This window comes from Pangasianodon hypophthalmus, chromosome 26, assembly GCF_027358585.1.
Source record: "Pangasianodon hypophthalmus isolate fPanHyp1 chromosome 26, fPanHyp1.pri, whole genome shotgun sequence".
Classification (NCBI taxonomy): Eukaryota; Metazoa; Chordata; class Actinopteri; order Siluriformes; family Pangasiidae; genus Pangasianodon; species Pangasianodon hypophthalmus.
Window position 1 is genome coordinate 7,732,757 of NC_069735.1, and position 23,855 is coordinate 7,756,611.

Below are 23,855 nucleotides of genomic sequence, written 5' to 3' on the forward strand. Positions count from 1 at the left end.
TTTTAATTCCTGGAAAATAAATTAGATAAATTCCTGGTCTTTTGACTGGCATGCCTCTTGACTGGCAGAGTTATGTGACAGACCTACTTTAATATGTAACTGCTCTCAAAGGCAAGGCATTATAAAACTATCTAATGACTAATACGCATTGTACTTTTTACCTATTTATAGTTACCTCTGATGTTGTGGAATGTCCACGATACAAGTTAGTCCCTGATATCACATATCAGCTGTTCCCTCAACATCCTGGATTTTTTTTTCTCTCTTTTGAAGTTAATGAGACAAAAAAATGCAGCTTGTCATGTTAACAAGAAACCATAAAACTCTCTGTCCTGAACACTTTCTTAAAGTGAAGCTGTACCTCTCACTGTTGCAAAGCTTCACAGGAGAGCGTTCAGGACGGACGGTTTTGCTGTTTCCCGGTAGCACGTCACCAATATCACCATATCAACAGCAGTTTTAAATCCATATATGTGACATAGAGGAAAGCTCAGCTGGTCAGAGCAGATGCATACAACTCCCACGCTTTTCTAGACTAAAGCTAAATTCCTGATCATGGGCTAAATCAAGATGATTTGACAGCTATTGAGTAAAAAAACAATGCTGTCTGTGGGGATTCTTATAGAACATTTGGATCTTTGTATTTAGAATAATCTTGTCAGGTTATGTAAAGACAGGATTGTGTGACAGACCTCATATTAAGGTGGGGTTATGTGACAGACCTAATAGGAGCACAGTTATGTGACAGACCTACTTTGACATGTAACTGCTCTCAAAGTCAATATAGGCTATCAATAATAATAAAATATATATATATATATATATATATATATATATATATATATATATATATATATATATAAAATAATAATAAAACCAGGCTACATTAGTTAGCCTTTATGGTTTAAACTCTGGGGTTAATCAGTCTGGATCATTGTCTCAGGACAGGCTATTAAACTGCTGCTTATATAAAGAAGGCTGTTACATAAAAACTTAACCCACACACACACAGACACACACACACACACACACAGAGAGAGAGAGAGAAACTTTTTGGGGTGATTGACAGAGTAATCTGAGGTGGTGTAGTGTAGTCGACGCTAGTTATGTTATCTCCTCCTTTAGGGTTACACAACCCGTGTTTGTCATTATATAAGTGAGCTACATAATGCGCCAATGGGAGGGTGCTGTGGAGGTCACGTGCTGCGTAGTGGGCGGGACGAACGTGAGGTGTTTATTGTTATGTAGCAGGGAGGACGGACCGGTCCTGCTGAAAATCCCTCTCCCGGTTTATCACTCTTTTTTTTTTTATTATTATTATTATCATTATTATTAAATTATGTAGCTAGCGTGTGTTATTTTGTTTAAAATGGACTTTTCGGAGTGGGTTTGTACGCGCTTTGAAAATGGGAAGGCGAAGTGCTGGAAAGCGCGGAGGGGAAAAGGAGTCAGTAGCGGATCGAGGAGAAAGGGAGCTGATGGGATTATGCGGAGAGCAGTTTACCGGAGAGCTCGCGCCTTGTAGGAAATCTGATGCACCGATCACAAAGCGGCGTCGGATCTTTTCGTGCGCGCGCTCGAAACGTGACTGCGAGCGTCTATAACGTTCACTGGTTAACGCTTTGTTTGGTTTGTGGTGGTGACCACAGAGCTTTCTTTCCCCTGTCGCCCTCCTGCTCCACTCTCTCGAGCTGAACACTGCTTCTGTCTCATTGAAGATAATCCAACTTTTTAATGCTTTTGCTAGATGATTCTACAAGTGTCGTCCCGTGTAGAGAGAGAGAGAGAGAGAGAGAGAGAGAGAGATCCGGATTGTGAAACATTTACGTAATTGATAGGCGATTAGACAGAGAGCGCGAGCGCGTGTGATCTGGTTAATGACTTCACAATTCATTAGGCTGTTTAAATGCACGTTTTCTACCTTTGACGTCAAGGCCTGGTCATTTCCGCCGCTCGTGCACTCATTCCAGCATGAGGAGGTAGCGTTTTGATCACCAAAGCCCTGTACTTAGAATTGTTCACTTTTTCTTACTACTATTTATTTCTGTGTAATAGATTGAATTAATTAAGCATGGACACCGGGATCCAGAGTTCTAACGAGCATTTCGCGCGCGAGCCGAGCGCACCGGGTGTGTGTTCAGAAATGCTGGAAGTGGCTGAAGAAGCATGCCGGGCCGGGGATTACGAGCTGGCCATTGAGATCTACTCATCTCAGCTCTCCGACCTCCACCAGCCCGATCGGGGGCTTTGGCTGCGCAAAGCAGACGCTTTAGCCCGCGCCGGTCGGATAGCAGAGGCTCTGGACTCGTACTGCATCGCCGCGGAGCTGCACCGGCTGCGAGCGGAGGAGCTGCGGCTGTTAGTGGAGAGCATCGCGCGCACGATCCGGGTGAAGGAGCTGCAGGCGAGCGCGAGCGCGAACGCGGCCACCTGTTCCGACCTGGACGAGCTCGAGGAGGAGCACGCGCTCGATTTGTTTTCGTGTCGCCTGTGCAAGTGTTTGCTGTCCGAGCCCACTACACTGGTGTGCGGTCACACGTTTTGCAAACGGTGCCTGGAGGCTTCCGTCGTCAGCGAGTGCAAGTCGTGCCGCACGAGCATGAACAAATCGTGCTGCACCAGCGGCCTCCGGGCCAACGTTATCCTCAGCGGCCTGCTCGACAAGTGGTTCGAGGCGGAAAGTAAATGCAGGAGGCACTGGCTCGAGGGGGAAAGCTTGTGGAAGAAACAAGAGCTGCAGGGGGCCCTGGAGAAGTATAACCAGGCTGTGGATCTAGGTAATGATTTAAATAATTGAGAGAGAGTGTGTGTGTGTGTGTGTGTGTGTGTGTGTGTGTGTGTGTGTGTGTGTGTGAAACCTGGTCGCGTGGTAATGCAGCACTGGTGGCATGACCTACTTCTACTGGTAGCAGTTATAAAACGACTAGAGGGCGACATTGTTTGCGTCTGAAACACCCGAGTTTCTCCTCAATGCCCTTTTTGGAACAATTTCTAAAAATAACCTGAACCCTGAGTGTAGACTAGATCACAATATCCCTGAGCTCCCTTCATCTCAGCCTGAGGAAAGAACAGCAGCAGTGTTAGCAGTTATGAATCAGTCCATCTGTTTAATACAAGTCAAACATATTATAACCAAATTAACTTTATTTCTTCAGTAGCAGATGGTTTCTGGGCACATCATCCACCGGCCTGTCATCTGCCCAGTAGAAGACTATTAAATAAAACTAGCAGCAGACACTTACAGCAGTGGTCCAGATAGGAAGTAGTAATTATAGTAGCAAGTAATTAAAGTATTAATAATGAACTACAGATATGTACTCCTCTCCTAGGAAACAGCCTGCATAGAGCTGTGGGTCAAAGACAGAAAGGGTTCGCTCAAGCTTACTGTGATGTATGTAATATTGCGAGGAAACGCCACACAAAGATGTAAAATGGATGAAAATTGCAAAACGGAAAATGAACTTTTTATAGAAGGAGTTGTAAATATAGGAATTTTACTACTACTAATAATAATAATGCATTATAGTATGACTGAAATTATTATAATTAGACAATAATTATTTAAACATCAGGTCTTGACATGTTGAATTTCTGTTGAACCCAGTTAAAATGCATTTTGCCATTTTTCTTAAATAAGCATTGTACACAAGTATCATCACTAACTTTTAATAAACGAAAGGACTTTCCCATAATTATTATATTTTGCTGTTTTGAAAACCCTTTTATCTTCTGACCCATATAGACCTTTATCTAATTTCAGGCTTAATTGTGCAGTGTCAGGAGACTTCCCTGTCCTCTGGATCGTGTTGTTGTCTTATGACTTGGTTTTTTAATAAACTAAGTAAATGAGGTCGAATAGGTGCTGCTTTTAAATCATGATTTAAAAGGGGGTCAGCGTGAAGCTGGATTGACAGAGGAATCTGCGCTCTACTGAGCAAGTCTGCATCCTGTTTCTGTCTGCTAGCTGCTCAGGCCTGACCTAATTCATCCCACCAGGCCCTATATTCTGACCCGTTTATGTAAGGGAGATGGCTGGAAGCAGCTGGGTTGTGACAGAGGGCAAAAATACTGAAGATCAGATTGAGAAACAGAAAAAGCAGAGAACAATAGTGACGAGCATTTCAGCGTTTTTGTGAGTCTGGATGTCTCGGGTCACATACTCGTATCAGGCGCTTTTTATTATCTCCTGTGGTAGGTCCAGGTCTGTATCTGTACTCTTCAAAAAAAAAATAAATAAATAAATAAAATAAAAAAAAATTATATATATAATTAAAAAAAAAAATTATATATATTTAACTATTTATTTATTTTTTTATTCATTTATTTAAAAAAATATATATATTACACACACACATTTTTTATATTTATAGAATAGGCTTTTTATATTTATAGAATATTTATAGAATAAGGCTTTTCATATGAACTTGAGATAATTATGTATTTTAATTCATGTATTAAAAAAAAATTATATACACATATACATACATACATACATACATACATACACATATATATATATATATATATATATATATATATATATGTATATATATATGTATGTATATGTGTATATAATTTTTTTTTTAATACATGAATTAAAATACATAATTATCTCAAGTTCATATGAAAAGCCTTATTCTACTCCCTGACACAATGACTTGACCTAACAATCACTTATGACTTAACTTTTTTTTTTCCTTTTTTTTTTTTCATGGAATTGAAGAGAGCAAAACATACTGATTGCGAAATGGCTATAGGCTATACTCAGCCGCATCACAAGTGAACAGAACAGGGACACTGAGTTCTCTAAACTATGTTTTTCTGGCTGATGAACAGTGTCGGGACATGCAACCGAGGTCTCCTCTCTCATTTAACAGCTTCATGCTTTCCAAGCAAATGTTGTTAATTCCAGAGAGCGGCTTTCTAAAGATAGACGGTCACAATTCTGATAACTGATGAAATATTCTATCAGGAACCTTTTTGAGGGACCTGTTCATAATGGTTAAGCATTTCTGAGCTCACCTTTCCTCTGAAAAGTGTTATTCACAAAGCTGCCTCTGCAAGATTTCTTTCCTCTTTCTTCTCTTTCCTGTTTTAGCCCCCAGACTTTACTTTGTTTTTCTCGTGTCCTTCAAAGCATATTTTTCCTTGAAATAGCCTTGTTGAAAGCTAGTAAAAGTGTGCATCACACTTTTTTTTTTTTTTTTTTTTAATTTAGATGGAAAAAAAAAACTTCAAGTTCAGAAATGATTCAGATAACTAAATGGCATGGCTAATAAGGTTGCTATTTAAGTTGCTATATCTAAAGCAGCAGTAAATTGGACTGCAAAACCTGAATCTCTGGCTTGCTTCATGTCTGAAGCTGTGTTAAATATAATATTAGTAAGGTAATAAAGTAATAATTCTAACAAATGTTGTATTGGAATAGTATCTGGGCAGCAAATAACTGGGAGTGCCTCTTGGGCTATAGCTCTTGTTGTTCATTTTTTAACACGGTTCTCTTTTGGGGGGAAAACAAATGAAATGCAGACAGTGTGCCACACTGAAAAGCTAAAAATTGATTGCTTTGCGCTTGACCTCTGCAATGAAAAGCAATCAGTAAGGTATGGCAGTAAGGTATTCAATGCTGTAATGGTGTCAGAAGTTAACACACTTCAGTTTTCTGCGATGTGTTTCACTTTCATCAGTGTGTAGGAACTGTGCTACACTGAACTGCAACCGCTGTCCAATCACAGCTTGGAGCTTGAGGTTGACTTTCCTGGGGCGTTACCGCAGGTTTATTGGCTCATTACCGTACCATCCAGCTTTTCAAAATTGCTACTAAAACTAGATAAGTGTTTATGAGTCAAAATATTCAGTTTGACATAGGACCTAGTAGACATATTATCAAATTACTTTGACTTTGTCTTATATAAGATGCACTGTCGTTAAAGAACAGTCAGGATTACAGTGTAATTCTAAAATCTTTTTATAAATACTGTAAGTATTCGCAGTGAAGAAGAGGTTACAAATTAATCTCTGGCATATCCTTTCATCTTTGGTGTATGTTTCAGAGAGAGGGCTTTCCTGCTTGGCTGTCAATCAATTCAGAGATCTCTACTCAAATCTGCTATGTTCTGCCAAAATTACTGACTGTATCCAAATGTGGTATTGTGTGGTTTGGGACTTAGCCTCTCTGTTCTTTCCGCTCTCTCTTCCTCCCTCCACTGATGGAGTGTGTAGGCGTTCATATTGGCGGTTTCGTCTCATATCATCTCACAACATGCGGCGAAGGCGGCCAGTGAGTAAACACATATGCTCAATTGACACGCCGCGCTGGAAAGCAGCCCGATTGTGGGATTCTCTCATTTTTCTTTCTCTTCGTCTTTGTTGCTTGAACGTGACAGCTTATCTTTGAAAGCAGCCAGTCATGTGTCTAGTCACGGTTTTGCGCATTAGTCACGCTTCAGCAGGGCATTTGAGTAAAAGGCAATGTATTGTCGATGATGAAGGGGATTTGCATCTCTTGTTTCAGAGAGCCAGTCTCATTTGTGTTGACCCGAATTCCCTGCGTAAAGTGACGGACATAAATAGATCGCTTATGAAACGTCATATTTTGGGAACTGGAGATTTGATCTGGTTCCTGTTAGGATGTTTTACGTTTCGGAAAAACGTTTTGATCCAAGAGGCCAAATGGCTTAAATGAGATTGCGATGAATGATTATTCTCTGTGCCTTATAGTAGTGTAGAGTACAAGTTTGATCACCTTTATTGAGTGAGAAAGCTTTTCGGTTACAAGAAAAAGCCTTTTGAGGAGGCTCTGGATAGAATGTTCTGTTTTTAGATGGAACATTCTGGTATATCAGAAAACAGGTTTCAGCTCCAGACGAGTTGACGTTACATAAGGTCTGGGTGAACATGACCTGTTTGATCTATCTTTACCCAGATACGGTATTAAACTCTGAAGCTCAAATAGGACGTTCCTGCACCTGCCAAGCCTGGTTTTTTGTAGTGCGTCATGGCAGTGATAAGTCAGCAGTTAAAGCTCTGTTCTGGTAAACAGAACCATGTGGGGAATCATTAGGGAGCTATATGCTTGGATTATATTCTGGATTTGGATGAAAGGGGCCGTGTGTTTAGCTGGGAGATACAGACTGGTGACAAAATCAAGGAAGAAAACTGAATAAATGAGTGGAGAAACATAATAAGGGCAGATGCTTCTAGCCATATGTTCTGCACGATACATTTAAGTAGTTTAAGATCTTACCTTACTCTGTGGCATTTATAAAAATGCTGAGCAAGGATAGTTGAAGAGGAAAATATCTAAGTGACATTGTTCGTTGTTGAGGCACTGATGGATCACATAGACTGTTTGGCTAGTGTTTCAGTAGGAACAGTAACTAAGATGATATCTGTGTGTAGATCTATGCGAAAGACAGTAAACAGGGTTGGAAATTGTGGTGGAAAGTGCACATTTAATGACCATGATGCTAGTACATTAGTGCAATATATTAAAAAAAACAAACAAAAACAACAGAAGAGCTACTGTTCTTCAGGTAACTGAGAACGTCAGTGCAGGATGTGATCAGACTATCAGCAAGAATAATCCACAAGTTAGTTTTTCCTTTAGTTTTGTTAGCAAACAAATCATCTCATCAGTTGTCTAGCAGCTAGCAGTTTTAACGTCGTTAACTTCTAGGTTTTTAGCTAGAAGTCTAACAGATTTAACTCTTATACATAAGAGTTATAAGAGTTAACTCTTATACATATGACATTATGCTCTTGATACCCATACATGCAAGTTTGTTCCCCCTCTCTGTTAGTACAACACCAGTAGTTTTGGGTTCTGCAGGGTTTGGTGCTATCTGTTCAGTTCTTTAACAATAACTTTATTTTGGAGGATTTTATTTTTTTTAAAGCTGGCTGCGATGTGAACTACAACTGAAAAACACTCTAAACATTACTGACAAACCTTCCATTTCCCCCTCAGCAGTCCCCAACAATCGTTCTAAGTCAGTCGAAACTATGTATGCTTTGAGAGTTTTCTTTTAACAGATGAGCTGTTCCAGCTCTGGACCTACTTTATTTCTGGGCCAGAAAAACACAAAATGATGCCTGAAACAAAGGAAATAACAAGGCAACATTATGAATTACAGTTTTCCTAATCTATCATTTGAAATTTTGACTATTATAGGTGCATTAACTACTCAAAATCTTATGAACTGCACTTTTAAAAGGTCTGCATGCCAAAATGCTGTTAATAAAGCCTAGAAGACACCAGTTAATCATGCAGATTTTAGAAGGAAAGCAAAAAACCTTGCCAAATTTAACATGGAAATGATGATGTGTCCCTAATGATTGAATTTACGCAACTGATCCCCCCCCCCCCCCCCCCTTTCTCCCGTAGTGTCCTCTATCGCTAGTTTGCTAGCACAGCGAGCTGAGCTGCACATGGACATGAAGAACTTTAACCAAGCGATCCAGGACGCGGACAGCGTTTGCCGTCTCCTACCGGCATCACCAAAGGTGAGAAGGTCACACTTGTGGACTTCCAGAAATTCTTCTGCCAAGATTACACGCATGTGTTGGTCATTATTCTCTGACCTCATGAGCTCTGTTCAGTTGCTTGCCACATTGAAACATTCTTCTCTCAGAAACAGCAAGCTTAAAAAGACGTTTCTTTTTTTTTTTTTTTTCCTTCATTCCAACGCTTGTTTTTAATCTCAACTGATCGACGAAAACACGGAAATACTACATACAACATTTGTATTTGCTCTTTTTCTTTTCCTCCAAACCTTATACAGAAATGACAGAAGTGGATTTTAGCTTATTTCTAGTAATTGTCAGTCCATGTGCAAATTTCTTCATAAATGCTTATCAAACAGATGGGACACATTAGCAAAGCAAACAAAATGGAGAAAATGGATTCGTTATACAAATAAGGAATGAACTACAAGTGGTGAGATGTTATAGAAAAATAATCAACGATGGGGTGGTGGGATGTGGCCCAATGTGAAGCAGATGTACTTGTACCACTCCAAAGGTGATTATTTTCCTATACATCATTTTTGGCTGAGATTTTTTCGGGGGCATAACTCATAAATATAGTTAACTGATGTTAAATATACTATCTGGTCAAAAGTTTGTGAACACCTGCCTATTACACCCATGTGTGCTTCTTGAACATCCAGTTCCAGATTTATTCCCCCTTTGCTGTTATAATAAGCTCCACTCTTCTGGGAAGGCTTTCCACTAGATTTTGGAGTGTGGCTGTGGGGATTTGTGTTCATTCAGCTGCTGGAGCATTAGTGAGATCAGGCGCTGATGTCGGGAGAGGAGGCCTGGGGTGCAGTCAGTGTTCCAGTTCATCCTAAAGGTGTTCAGTGAGGCTGAGAGGTCAGGGCTCTGTGCAGAACACTCGAGTTCTTCTGCACCAGCTCGTGTTGTGCATTGTCATGCTGGAACAGGTCTGGGCCTCTTAGTTCCAGTGAAGGGAAATTGTAATGCTACAGCATACAAAGACATTCTATATGGCAGCAGTTTGGGGAACAAGCACATGAGTGTGAAAGTCAGGTGTCAATAAACGGTTGGCCATATAGTGTATATACTTGTCTTGAGTTACATAGCCATGTCGAGCATACACTGATAGATTTTATTTCACATTAATGAACTCAAACCATTTTCCGTTTACTTTGACAGAAAGCAGGGGATCCTACGCAAGTCAAGAGCACATGAAATGATAATATTGGAGAGTTCAAAACATTTGTGCAAATCATTTCAGATCAATATATGTCTCCTCTGAAAGTATTGGAACAGCAACGCTTTTGTTTTTGCTATATGCTGAAGACATTTGGGTTTGAGCTCAAAAGATGAATTTGAGATGATGGATCAGAATTTCAGCTTTCATTTCCTGATCTCAAACCCAAATGTCTTCAGCGCATAGCAAAATAAAGGATTCGCCTTTCTGTTCCAATACTTTCGGATGAGACTGGTTATTATATTAGTGTAATACTGTATAGGGACAATACATCACTTCATCGTGATACAGTATCACTCAAGCCTAGTGAGCACACACAAGGCAGGAACTAGAGCAGTGTAACTGCACCAGCACAGCCATGCACGAGGCAACTGATGAGGCAGGTGAACATTTTAAACCTGTACTTCTGGATATGCAAATATGCAGATACGCAGCTCTTTCACTCACTCTGTGCTGCAGTAGTAGAACTGCTAGTAGAAAAGGTGACTTCAAATCTGCTCGTACCATAATGATCTCAATTTGACCTGTGACATTTTGCTCTAGCTGAGCAAAGTCCTTGTAATGCTGCTTGATATAAAAATAGCCTATTTGTAGTTTATACTATAATCGCTTACCTTTTGTATGTGCGAAAATGATTTCCCTCCTGAAAAAAATCATTATACTCCTGATAAAATAGTCAGTAAACACTGCTCTTTTTTATTTATTTATTTATTTTACTATTTACACAGTAAACAGAATTGAACAGAATTACTGAGTAGTTTTATTTATGGTAAATGTTGCACCAATTATGAAGTAGGTGTAATTAGGCCAAGTTAAAATAATGTTACTTGGCTTTGACATCTTGCATTCTGCTGGTGGATTTGGCTGCTGCTTTTATAACTGTTGTTAAGTGAAGAAAAATCTGAAACGGGCAACGCCTGGCAACAAACCCATATACCGCAAGTGGCATTAGTCATATAATCAGTAAGGATACTTGCTGTAGGCAGCAATGATATTTCCCTAAGGCATCATCTTAGCAGGTATGACACTGCTACATTGTGTGGTAGATTATATAGCCACCCTTCCACTGACTCATCCTGTTCTTCAGAAAATAAGGTGCTAAGGTATGTAGTGTGGGTTAGGTCATCAGCCAAGTTACTGTTTACTTATTCCATCTGTTTGTGTTTAATAAAATTCAGTTTTTGTGTTTTTGGCGTCCCATCTGAAGTGAATTTTCCCGCCTTGTGCCCAGTGTTCCCAGGATAGGCTCGGGATCCACCATGACACCGGCGAGGGATAAAGTGCTTACTAAAGATGGATAGATGGAATTTGTTTTAAACTAAAATATTAGTACAATCGTTTTTCATTATTACTGTAAAGTGTTCAATAGGGCTGCAACTAGGCTACAAAAAGTTCATTTTAATGATTTAATAAAAGCAAACTAGCAGGAGAATGCAAATCATATGAAAGGCTCGTCCTGTTGAATCTAAGTAAAAAGCTTAAAACCTGAATTTGTTCAAGCAATGAACTTTTACAGCATACTGTATAAGGAACAAATTAGCCTAATGATAGAGAGGCAGTGCAAAATGCTGACTTTAATGATAAAATAAGACGTTTCATTTTTTGAATTCGCTTGTCATATCGAAGAATATTTTTCACCTGTTAAAGCTGCAGTTTGTAATTTTTAAAGCCCTCTACAGCCTGCAAAGTGAATTGTACTTGTAATGAAAACATTGGCAAACTGACCGATCCTCTCTGTTCTAACTGCTTATTTGAAAGAATTTATTGACTCCTTGTATGCTGATGATGTGAGTCACAGTTTTTCTAGAAAATCTTTAAAATTCTATGATTTATTACAGGTCTAGAAACAATCTTAAAAATTACAGACTGCACCTTTAATGCTTTAATGTTAATGCTCTTTCTGTTGGGACTGTTTTTGATCTGGTACATCAATAATGAGAATACATGCATTATTGTGAATTTTTTATTTTTTTTTCCTGTCACCAGGCCCACTACATTAGGGCCAAGATGCTTTGCTGTGCTGACCGCAGAGAAGAGGCATTGCAGGAATATTTTATTTGTGTAGCACTCAAGCCAGACTGGACATCTGTAAAATTGGAGGCACAGAAGGTAAACTTGTACCTCCTTTATATATATATTTTTTCCCCCACAATGCTTGATTATTAATGTTACAACATACAATCTATAAAAAGTAATACCATTATCAGTATCAGCTCAGTATTTCCTCCCAGCGAATACATGGGAATGAAAATCAGCTTGCCTCGAGTTATTACTAAGTCAAATAGTCTTGGGTGATGAGATACGTTTACAGAGATTTCAGTGTTCCTTGAAAATGTTCCCAACTTTCTGCCTCTGTCTTTTTCTGCAGATCCTGAGCGAGATGTTTTCCTCCATTTTTCAGAACGACAGTCTGGTCACACGCCTCCATCCGCTTCAAACCACAAGCTCTTCCCCTCGCATCAAACCTTCATCACTCCTCAGCTCTCTGCACTTTCCTCTGACGAGGGACGGAGCCAGAGCTGGCTGCTCCAAAGTTCGTACACACACTCATCCACAGACACGGAATTCACATAAATAACACACAATGATGTGCAGTCGAGTGCAAAAGTTTGTAGAAAATAAAAATAAAGAAAACAAGTAAGGAATAAAATACAGCGGGGATTGCTGTTATAGGACAATAATCAATAATGGGGTCTTAACACAACAATTTGTCAGTGATTATTTTTTATTGATTAAAGAATAATGCATCATACTTTTAACCATTTATAGTTACAGTTAATGTTGTTGAACTTCACTTATGTTATAAAATAACTATAAACATTCATTCCCTCACCAGAAAATAAAATGCTGTTTATAATATTAACCGAGAACCTGGAAAGCTTGCCTTATTACTGAGAATCTTGACGACGTTCTTGTGATAGAAGGCTTAAATGAACAGCTTAACCTCTGGTCCAAAGCACTCACACTGGAGACTCCTTCCAAAAATGGCAAATAAGCATCTTCTCACAGAAAATGTCAGAAATAAAACAGAAAATATCCATAACTACATGTTTTTTACCATAAAATTCTTTGTGTAAGTTATTACCACGGAAACAACAATGTATTACAGCGAGTGTGTTAATATAAACATATCAACGCGGCTGGATATATTGCCCGAGGCATGCTGTTACAGGAAATTAATAATCGACACCATCGACACCATCTTCTGACCAATCAGTATCGATTAAATACATTTAAGTGTCGGGTTTCAGAGAATTTCTTTTAACACCAGTAACAAAAATAACAAAAACAAACTTTTGCACTGAACTGTACGCATGTTGCTCTCCATATCTGCTCTCAATGTTTGGCCCCTTTTAAGCTCTATAAAAACAGAAAGGCGACTGAATGTTACAGATACAGGTGAAAAAGCTACTCACGATTGTGGTGCTTAACTGGTTTAAATGTGTGTTCACCTCACAGGATCCTGCACTCAGTAGTAGTAAAGCTTGTGACAGTTCGAGTTCCTCATCCTTAAATCAGCCAGAGAGCAGCATAGAAGAATCCAAAAGTCTGGCAGCTGTGCTTTCCTCCCTCCCTGTAGTTCCTGGTGTAAAGAGAAAGTGCTTGGCTGATGCCAGTGCCTTTGTGCCTCCCAGCAAGATTCTCAAAACAGGTATGTGCTCAAATTACAGCTCTGACATTTACTAAACGTGGGACTGTGGAATTTGTTATGAAATCTCCATGTACTGAATGTGGGCCAGAAGCTGGATGGAATGTACCTGTTCTTCCTGTACTGTACAACGTTGCAATTTCATTTTTAAATAAGTACATTTCCTCAGATTGTATTTCTGTTTATGTTTTATCCTTCTGTTTAGGCATTCCTTCAGTCATGCACATTGTTTTGTTTGGCTGCTTTCTTTGTTTAACTAAAGGAACGCCTGTACTCGTGCTCCTTCACGCATTTATCCAATCAGCCAATCGCGTGGCAGGAGCGCAGTGCTTAAAATCCTACAGATACAGGTCAAGGCTTGGTGTACGCAGGAAGATTGCAAGATTGGTTGTGCAGTCGGAGATGCTTTTCTGCTCACCACGGTTGTAAAGAGTGGTTATTTGCAGTACCATAGACTTCCTGTTAGCTCCAACCAGTCTGACCATTCTCCTCTGATCTCTCTCATCACCAGGTTGTTATCAGTCACAGAATTGACACTCACTGGATGTTTTTCATCCATTCTGTGTAAACATTACAGGGTATTGTGTGTGAAAATCTCAGGAGACCAGCAGTTTTTGAAATACTCAAAACAGCCAACTATGTCACAGTCAAAGTCACTGAGATTACAGTTTATCTGTATTCTGATGTTTTGGAGATTAACTGAAGCTCTTGATCTGTATCGGCATGATTTCATGCGTCGCATAGTCAGACTCGGCAGATACACAGATACCGCGTAAAGCAGTTGTTGATATGGTGACACTTTCTGTGAGGAGATGTTTGTTTGAAGGAGTTCCAAGTGTCAGTGCTTTGTAACAGATAAAGAGTAAGAACAAAATAGAGGCTTTTGAGATTTATGACCAGAAACTATCTATGCTTTCTCAATCAGTCTGTCTCACTCTTTCCATATGTTTTTTTTTTTTTTTAACCCTACCATTCTTTCTCTATCTTTTCCCTGGTCTTTCTCTTCATCTCTCTCAGATATACCCAGCTCCCCACGGACTCCTGCTGGCCAGTGCGGGACAAGGACAGTACCGTCTCATCTCTTGGACAGTGCAGACATGGAGTGTTCTCTGTGCATGAGGTAAACTAGACATTTGGACAAACCTAGTTAAATTATGCCAGATTTGAAAGTCTTTCTCTCCAAATTCTAGAAATCAGAACACCATTTTACTATACACACTAATCAGAAATGACCAAGACTAATCAAAGGTTACCATGAGAATGTGCCCTTTGACACTGGAATTTAATTAAGAAGCAGTTAAGAGTTTAAAATAGGGATAATTTGTGTCATGTGTTTTTATTTATATGTGTGTTTTTGTGTTTGTGTCTTTTTGTAATGAGAATACAAAGTGTGCATGTTTGTATTTTTGTACACGTGCCTGTGTGTGTTTGTGTCTTTCTCTGAGCACTGTGTGTCTGTGTCTGTCTTTGTGTGTGTCCATTTTTGTTTCTTTGTGTGTGTCTGTATGTTTGTGTTATCTTGTATATGTGTGTTACACAAACGTATAACACTGTTGCACAGGAAAATGGGAACATTGTGTCCCTCAGACTCCATTAAAGAGTGCTGATGTTTGCTGATCATGCAGCAGCTCTCAGCTTCATTATACACAGAGAAATGAGCTTCATCAAATCCACTGAATACACCAGATGTAGTGCTCAGTGCACAACGTTAACACACGTTCAACTTTCAGTGGACAAGCCTGCAAATGCATTTATAAAGTGTTTCCATACCTCTAATGATCATTTCAACCATATCTGTTACACACACAATGGCTCCGGTTCTTTCTGCATGTCAGGCTTCTGTTTTACTGGAAAAGGAAAGAGGAAGGCTTGTGAGTATTAGATTACAATTCACATCACAGTCAGTAGATAGCTTTTAAAACTTACAGGCTGCTGGTTTGAAGGAATGTAAAGCAAATTTTGTGGAGAGGTGTTAGGGAGAAAATGTTTCCTCCAAATGGTTTACAGTAGAGAAATGCTTTCAATGTCGCTAGTGCTGCATGTTGGGTCATTTTGCAATTTCAAAACATTTGAGACAAGGGAGCAAGATTTGCCGTGCTCTCTGGGTGGGAGGGATAGCGTACTCTGTCAATCACGGCGACACTATCCAATCGTGGATGTCCGTGAGCTCATGTATGCGGAAGAGGGCGGATAGCGTTTTCCTCCCAGTGCCCTGTGACGCACCACGAGCGTCACATGTGAAGGCTGACTTCACGAGTCTCAGAGGAAGCACGTGTTAGCCGGTTGGTAGCTGTCAGGTGAAAGGGGAGAGCTGGCTGCTGGGCGGGAATTAGCAGGTCGAAAAGTGGGGAGAAAATTGGGGGGGTTCTGGAGGGGGGGATGAGGAACCATGAAAACAATAACTTCCTAACTGGAAAAGCTGACGCAGCAATAAGAGCTGCAGAGATACAGCTTAATAAGTTTTGGTAATTTATAGTCAGAATATTCAACGTGACAATGTTTTGAAGAACATTTTGTAGAACGGAATGTTCTCAGACAGCATGCTATGTCATTCAAAAACTATGCTATAAATGTGTTCTCCAAACTAATCATAATGCTAGGTACAGTTACACAACACGGGCAAAAGGTAATTAAAGGTAATCGTGTGTACTCTCTGTCTCCGGTTTACTAGGTTGTTCTATGAGCCTGTCACCACTCCCTGTGGACACACCTTCTGTCTCAAGTGTCTGGAACGCTGCCTGGATCATAACCCCAACTGCCCTCTATGCAAAGAGAACCTTTCAGAGGTACTCATGACTTCATACACGTGGGTTGACATCGCACATGTGTTTTGTAGTAACGTGTCTGGTGAACAAGGAAGTTGGCGCATGAGTAAGCTAGATGAAAGACAGTGATGTGATACAACATCCCAATGAGTTCACTCTGGAACAAAACTATTTTATTTCCCTCTTTCTTCCAGCACATAGCATGCCTTTTATTCAAGATTTTTCCCTTCCTTTATGCTGCCTCCACACCCCTCTATGCTATTTTATTAGTTACACAACTTATTATATACACTACAAGTCACAACTTTCATTGTCTTGTACATTTTAATAAAGGCCTACTGTTGAAATTTAAGATAAACGTCAGTAATGAACTTACTATACTATTGCCCAAAACAAGCAGTTGTAAATCTAGAATTTAGGATTAGCAGCAAGTAAGTGCTCAGCCTATTTGGGAATTTTGAGTGAAGCTCTGTCATGAAGCTGGATGAGAAAATACAACAAGAATTTCAGATTTCAGTTTTGATTTTGATCGCTTGCCTAATTCCATACGAATTCTCCAACCTGATTGGGCAGACGGTATTGATTTTAATTTTCTATAACAGCAGCTCTGACAGTAGTTTCAGCTGTAATTCAAAATGCAGGTTTATATTAATGTGCTTTTTCTAATGTGTTATTGTTTCTATAGTAACAATTCATTGATGGAGACTTGTATGTTGGACACTCCAGATAATTTTTTTTTTTTTTTTTTAAAGCATGGATAGCATGCTTGCTAAGCATGGATTGTTGATATTGTTGATATGGTGAGGTGTTTTTTTTTTTTTTTTGGATGGAGTCTCCATTGTCACAGGTTTGTAACAGTCAGAGATTTAAATTTTTAATCACAGGAACATCAGAGTGATTGGTGATTTCTCTATCTTAACCTCGAGAAGAAAAAAAGAGAGGCTGGTGAGGGAACTACTGTTTACAGCTGCTATAACATAAGTGATAACAGGAACTAACATATCTTGTGGAACATCCACAAAACTAAACATAACTGTTAGTGATGTTATTAGTATCTTTCTTTAATAAATAAAAATGCTTGCAAATTGCTCTGGTATAAGAGGAATAAACCACTTCGGGACATGCTGTTATTGTTAAATAATCAACTTCTGTGAGCAGGTGTGCCTAAAGTTTTGACTGGAAGTGTATACCTTTGTTGCTAGTTGCTAACTGGTGACTCATTTGTAAACTTTGGGTTGCCATACACCGCCAGCGTGACCAGTTTTGAATGGAGGGTGGTGTTACTTAATCACTGAGTGTGAAATGTTTAAGGGCCAGCGTTGAGTCATCTGGATATTATGGTTTAATGTTCCTTCTGTAGGAACAGTAGCCTGCTGATGGCCTGGAAATCAGCAGTGAGGATGAAGTTCAATCTTTGCTAGCTTCATTAAGCATTCAAACATCTTAGTACATCCTATACCACTAGTAATTCCTGTGTTCCTCATCCTGAGCATGAAAGGTCTTTGACAAGGTGGCTCATAATTTTGAAACCTGACGAAAGTCTGCCAAATGCACTTCTGGGTCCATCCAAGAGTCACTCTGCCAATTTCAGAAAAGTGTACTGGTACAATTTATCACAATATTGATAAGCATTCTTCCCTCTTCTAAAAAAAAAAAAAAAAGGTATGGCTCAAAACTATGCTTAAAAAGGTGGATTGTATCGAGTAGTAGACATCTTATTTGGCAGGACATGAAAATTGCAGTGTTTGTGATTACAGTTGAAGCTTATATAATGAGGTACTGTAAATAGTATTGTGCTTAGATAATCATTTTCTTCACAGCAGCAGGGAGATGTGATGAAATTATGGAAATATTGATTGTTATTTTTCACATCCTGGATTATATAAAGACATTAACCCAAAACATGGCGCTGAATAAATGTCACTTTTGGATAGACCTTTAAAATGACTTGAAAGCAAACTTGTTTGTTATTAAATTATCATATTTCTGACCGTTTTAGCCAAATACTGGATAGGCTTAGATGAAGTGGCATCTGTACTTGAAATATTTCTACTTCAGTACGGTTTTATAATTTTTTTTTTTTTTTTTTCAAAAAATTGTTAATTGTACTGAACAAGAGGTGTACAAGTTGTCATATATGCACTATACTGTCATTATAGATTATAGTGTAGTCCTAAATAAAGGTGAAATGTGGTTTGGTCTTTCTGTGACATTTCAAATTCAGATTCAAATTTTATTTGTCACATGCATAACTATACACAGTATGACATGCAGTGAAATGCTTTTTATAACTGTTTCAACATAGAAAAGAAACTATAGAAAAATATTAAATATAAAGAAAAATATATACATAAAATATATGAAGGGTTTTTTTTAAAAAAAAAAAAAAAAAAAGAAGGAAGACCCATTGGTAGGTTTGTTGACCATTTAAAAATCAAATATTCTATATGGTGTTCCACAAGGAGCAATGCTCAGCCCTCTAAGAGTTTCCTTGTATATGCTGATGAGTTGCCAGATTAATTCAGTTCTAAGTTGTTTCAGATTTCAGTATTTGGAGTTGTCTTCATGAAAAATGTGATGCACACTTGATCTTAGCCACAGATATGGTCTAGTGATGAACGGATGTGTTGGGAGAGGTTACATACTCATGACTGCTTTAAAGTTAAAATTGAAACTTTGAAAGGTGAGAAACACTTGATCAGTTGCCATAAATGTTAAGCTTGATTTGGTTGTAATTGCAGTATCTGGCCACAAGAGGGTACAAAAAGACCTTCCTGATGGAGGAGGTACTTCAGCGCTACCTGCGTGAGGAGCTGGAAGAGAGGAGGAAAGTGCACGAAGAAGAAATGAAAGAATTGTCCAAGTGAGTCTATATTTCCTTATTCTGGAACATTCTTCTAACACGTTATAGACGTGAAAGCGTAGGCAGCAAGAAAGTTTGTAGCTCTATGCTTACGTTGTGTGTTATGTCAGCGGATGCTTTTCCTTTGCATGTTTTTTTTTTTAATTTTACTTTCTGAGCACTGATATTATTGTTATATAGAAAAATAAAACAACTGAACCATCTTTGGTTTGCCAGTATAGTCTGTTTTAGCCTATTAAACGGAGCTCTTTTCTAATAAAAGCTGCATGTGAGCCATAAAAAGATTCCTGCCTGTAGTACCGAGTGTGATTTTATTGGTGTGTGTAATACTACAATCCTGTATATCGTCAAATTCTTCCGCTCCAGTTTGAACCAGGAAGTTCCAATCTTCGTCTGCACCATGGCGTTTCCCACAATCCCCTGCCCGCTGCACGTATTCGAGCCACGCTACAGGCTGATGATTCGCCGGGCCATGGAGACAGGAACCAAGCAGTTCGGCATGTGCATTTCAGACGAACTGAGAGGGTAAGTGGCTCCAAGACAACAGTTTATGACCATTCGTCACTTCTAATGCACGACCACAAAGGACCCGGCACAAAGCACCTCATGGGTAAAGTCTGGCTGTGTTTCATTCTTCAGGTTTGCCGATCATGGCTGCATGCTGGAGGTGAGAGACGTGAAGTTCTTCCCTGACGGTCGCTCGGTGGTCGATACGATTGGCATGTCTCGCTTCAAAGTGCTCAGCCATGGCCAGAGAGACGGCTACAACACGGCTAAGATCGAATATTTGGAGGATAAGAAGGTAAAAGAAATTTGTAGGGTTGTGTCTGAGAAGTGTGAATGAGTGTTTGAGATTCTTCAAGGTTTGTGTGTGTGTGAAATCACAAGTCTTCCATCCTGACGTGTGTTTGGTTAAACTCAGGTGGAAGGAGAGGAACTAACCGAGCTCCTGAAGCTGCATGACTCTGTGTATGATCAGGCCACAGCCTGGTTCACGTCTCTCAAAGACAACATGAAAAGCCAGATCCTGAGCCACTTCGGTCACCTGCCTGCCAAAGACCCCGACGCACAGGTGAAACATCACTCCAGGATCCACTTCATTCCAGTCACAGCACGGCCCATAGGGGTGTTATTTCCTTTCTGCCACAGCATTTTACCAATACTAACCATTTTTATTTATTAACAACACATTATACCTTCTTATTCATTTATAGCTACATTTGATTGTCATGGAGCCTCCACATTAGTTCCTGTTATCATTTATAAACAGTCGTTCCCTCACCCACCTCCCTTTCTCTCTCTCTCTCTCTCTCTCTCTCTCTCCCTCTTTCTCTCTCTCTTAAAATTAATAACTCGGACTGTTACAAAGCTCTGACACTGGAGACTCCTTACATATATGCTCAATAATCATTTCCTTACAGAAAGCTTCATCATATCACTGATGATACATTTTATTTTTTAAATAACACATTTTTAATGAGATTGTTATTAGTTTTAGATTATGTTGATTTTTTTTTCCTCTTCATATTGGTTGCACTGGCCAAAAAAAAAAAAAAAAAAAAAAAAAGCCTAAACAAGCGCTGGGCCCTTTACTTGATAATACTGTGTTTCTTAAAAAGTTACAGTATTCCCACTAACACTGAGCTGAAATTAAAAGTTGTCATGGTTTGGACTTTTGTTTTGAAAGTTGACAAAATTCATTAACTTCATCAGATTTTTAAAAGTTTTTTATACATATTTTTCTGTACGATTAATGCTGTACAGATGCCTCAGCTTAAGTAAAATCACCTCGTTTAAAATGGAGCTGGTTCCAACCTTCTGAATGATGTAGTAATGATTGCATTTATTTGTGTCCATGGTTTCAGGGGAACCCCAGTGGGCCGGCGTGGTGCTGGTGGCTGCTGGCTGTGCTGCCTCTAGAGAATAAAGCTCAGCTCACCATCCTCTCCATGACATCACTGAAAGACAGACTCATCGCCATCCGCCGAGTGCTCATCTTCGTCACCAGGAAGCGTCCTCGATGACCTCGGCCTTCCTCGATCATCACCATCGTCATCGTCACTGTCGCTTCAGGAGCCACAAAGACAGGTAGCGGGCCACTGAAGCAGCTTGTCGAGTCTCTCATCATCCGCAACCACTCGTTGAACGATAAACTGACACGCACATTCTCTTCAGTGTGCAGTCTGTGTTGATTTACAAAAAAAAAAAAAAACAACAAAAAGGCTGAATGACTGACTGTAGCTAAAGACGTAGTAAAAACTGAAAGAGGAAGCCCTCTGCTGATAACCGAATGCTGTGAACATGCCACTCCTGCTTTGTGCCTCGTACGTGTGTAAGGCTGACCAAATGCATCTCATGGGCTTCCGGTATGTTTACTGGTCCAGTGGCCTGCTTGTGGTTCACACATCATGTACTAGTTAAGCCTATACACAACTTTTTATTACCTCCTTCAAAAACTGGTCTTGCAACCACACATTGCACAAGTCTTCGTTATATTCACCATCGAAGAGCGTGATGTTAGAAATCGAACCGTTTATTCAGTCCGCATAGTGGAGGGTGAAAACGGTGAAAGAAAATTCCAGTCCTTTTTGAAGTTTTATTAAAGCTTTGCTTAATGCCGATTTGGAAAGATTAGAAATGTGTACTGTATCTGAAAGGGAAAATGGCAATCCTGTATTAAAATGGCTAGAATTGTGAAATCTGGCTGATTGTTTCAGTCTTTAAGATTTTTGATGAATTGATTATTCAAAAACATAACTTGCTGTAATGGGTCAAATTATCAGTCAGGTTTTTTTTTTTTTTTTTTGTCCAAATATGAGTATTTTTGTTAATAGCATACTTTAGCTCTCTAATTTAGTACACTAAAATGACATGGAAATGTTTTTATTGAGGTTACTTTGCAAAAAAACATGTTGTGTAAGCAGCTTATTTAACAAATAGGCTGCCTAAACATGTCCAATCTTTCTAGCTAAGCAAATATTTCTCACAGTTGAAGTTTTTTTGGACGGTTACGTGTCATAGCGAAATGGACATCAGCCTGATCAATTCGTTTTATAATCAGATAATCACTGTCAGAATGACCACCCTTCTCCTGCGCAGGCACGTCATCATCAAAACAGAGAAGAGCACTTACACGCTGTGTACAGGTGACAGTGCAGAATTAGCTAACAGAACAGATATGACTGAATTCATCAGCGGTTGTTTCCCCACAGCTGTTAGCGTGAAGAGAGATCAGTTGACTGAAGAAATAACAATGAGGCTCGTGTTTAAATGCCGTGAGTGACTTTTACCTGAGTAAGGAAACAGAAACTGATGTGGACGATTCTTAGAATCAATGTGATAATCAGCTTTTCCTGTTGTAAACTTATAACTCTCTAATATTTAGCAGGAATGTTGTTTTTCTCTAAGTAGATTAGGTTATAAATGTAGAGGTAGGCGGGGAGTCTTTTGAGTGGAATTGGTTGGAATTGAATCTTTTTTAAATGTGATTTTCTCCCTTTCTCTTATATTTCAGTTCAGGAAAGCCTGTAGTTTAAAGAAAGGAAGAAAGAAAGAAAGAAAGAGACAGAAGGAAAGAAAGAAAGAAAAACAAAAACCATGTGAAGGGTTTTCCCATGCCGCCACACAATTAAATGTTGGTCGATGAGATCTCTAAAATTCCCACTAGTCACTGTGCAGCACTGAGCAGTGTACTGAAACTGAATCGATTCGATGGTTTGTTGCTAAAAAAGGAATGCAGTCACTTAATCCAAATTTGACTTCTAATTGATTTCTAAATTTTATTTATTCAAATTGCCTCGTTTTGTTTACATTTTGCTTTGTGTGTACTTGAGGCCAATCGAGTTGTTGATACAAAACTGCAAAAAGTCTTTTTTTTTTTTTTTCTTTTTTTTTTTCTTCACACTGCAAAAAATGTGATTTTTTTTTTTCCTCAGAATGACCATTGCACTAGCACTATACACACTATATATAAAACAATATACTGGTCATTCAGGTTTGAAAAATGAATTTGAAAAAAAGAATATGCTGTTACTGAAGACATTATTGTGGCAGTTATGTTTGATAGTTTTAAAATTAGACTCTACTGATGACTCCAAGGAAGCTTCACTGTGCAAATGAAGTGTTGGGCTCTAAGTATACATTATCTCTCACCAAAGTCTCCCAGAATGTTTTCTTAATACATAAGGCAGATGCACTGCGATGAAGTCAGCTTTATTTGCATTTGGTAATTTGGAACAAGTCCTAACCACAGATTTAACAACAGAAGCTGCAAGGCAATTGCCAGAGTTACTTTAAATCTGATTCTGTGATCAAGATTAAATGAAAGCATTGCACAACACGATAACCTATTAGACAGCAAATTATTGTAGCCTGTATCATTCATATTAAGAGTTAAATAGAACAGACCTGCTCTTTCCCTAATTTAGTCTCAGGTTGCAAAAGGTCTTTATTTCCTCATTTTGGACAGCTTTCAGATTTGGTCCCTGATCCAAAAATGAAACTATTGAGTCCACTACTTTTACCATTGTATGTTCTATGCACCTTTACCTTGTGTTTCTGCGCAGTGAGCCGTTTGTGAAACTTTACCTGTTGAATAAGGATTGTGATCATCTGTGTACAGACAAATCAGAGGCCTTGGACTGACCTTTTCTTTATTTTTTTTTTTTTTCCCCCATTTTCCACTGTGACTGATTCTTCCTTTTCGTGATGTGCAAGACTCTTTTTGCGTAGCTCCTCTTTTCTCATGTAGCATCTCCTCCTGGTTACTGCACAAATGCTGCATTTTTATGTCAATTTGTACGTTCAGATGAAATTAAACTTATTTTATATTTTACATCAAAA

At 39.0% G+C, this 23,855-nt stretch overlaps 1 protein-coding gene across 2 annotated transcripts; it reads left to right on the plus strand.

Moving 5' to 3' along the window:
- The first annotated feature begins 1,061 nt into the window (after nucleotides 1–1,061).
- On the plus strand, nucleotides 1,062–23,855 carry lonrf2 (LON peptidase N-terminal domain and ring finger 2). 2 transcript variants are annotated; one of them, XM_034300147.2, is made up of 13 exons: nucleotides 1,062–1,979; nucleotides 2,056–2,777; nucleotides 8,387–8,505; nucleotides 11,723–11,845; nucleotides 12,105–12,269; nucleotides 13,196–13,388; nucleotides 14,403–14,505; nucleotides 16,057–16,171; nucleotides 18,892–19,013; nucleotides 19,380–19,538; nucleotides 19,653–19,815; nucleotides 19,936–20,085; nucleotides 20,879–23,855. In XM_034300147.2, exons 2-13 carry the CDS (start codon nucleotides 2,072–2,074, stop codon nucleotides 21,035–21,037), a joined length of 2,277 nt encoding a protein of 758 aa, XP_034156038.2. In that variant the 5' UTR covers nucleotides 1,062–1,979; nucleotides 2,056–2,071; the 3' UTR covers nucleotides 21,038–23,855. The 2 variants fall into 2 exon arrangements, with proteins under 2 accessions (XP_034156038.2, XP_034156036.2); XM_034300145.2 differs by having other exon boundaries at nucleotides 1,063–2,777.

Bases quoted from the DNA above. Each gene is read 5' to 3' on its own strand.
- lonrf2 (XM_034300147.2), top strand. From the start codon at position 2,072: ATGGACACCGGGATCCAGAGTTCTAACGAGCATTTCGCGCGCGAGCCG. The intron at 13,389-14,402 runs GTATGTGCTCAA...CATCTCTCTCAG, and splicing joins CAGCAAGATTCTCAAAACAG to ATATACCCAGCTCCCCACGG. The intron at 16,172-18,891 runs GTACTCATGACT...TTGTAATTGCAG, and splicing joins GCAAAGAGAACCTTTCAGAG to TATCTGGCCACAAGAGGGTA.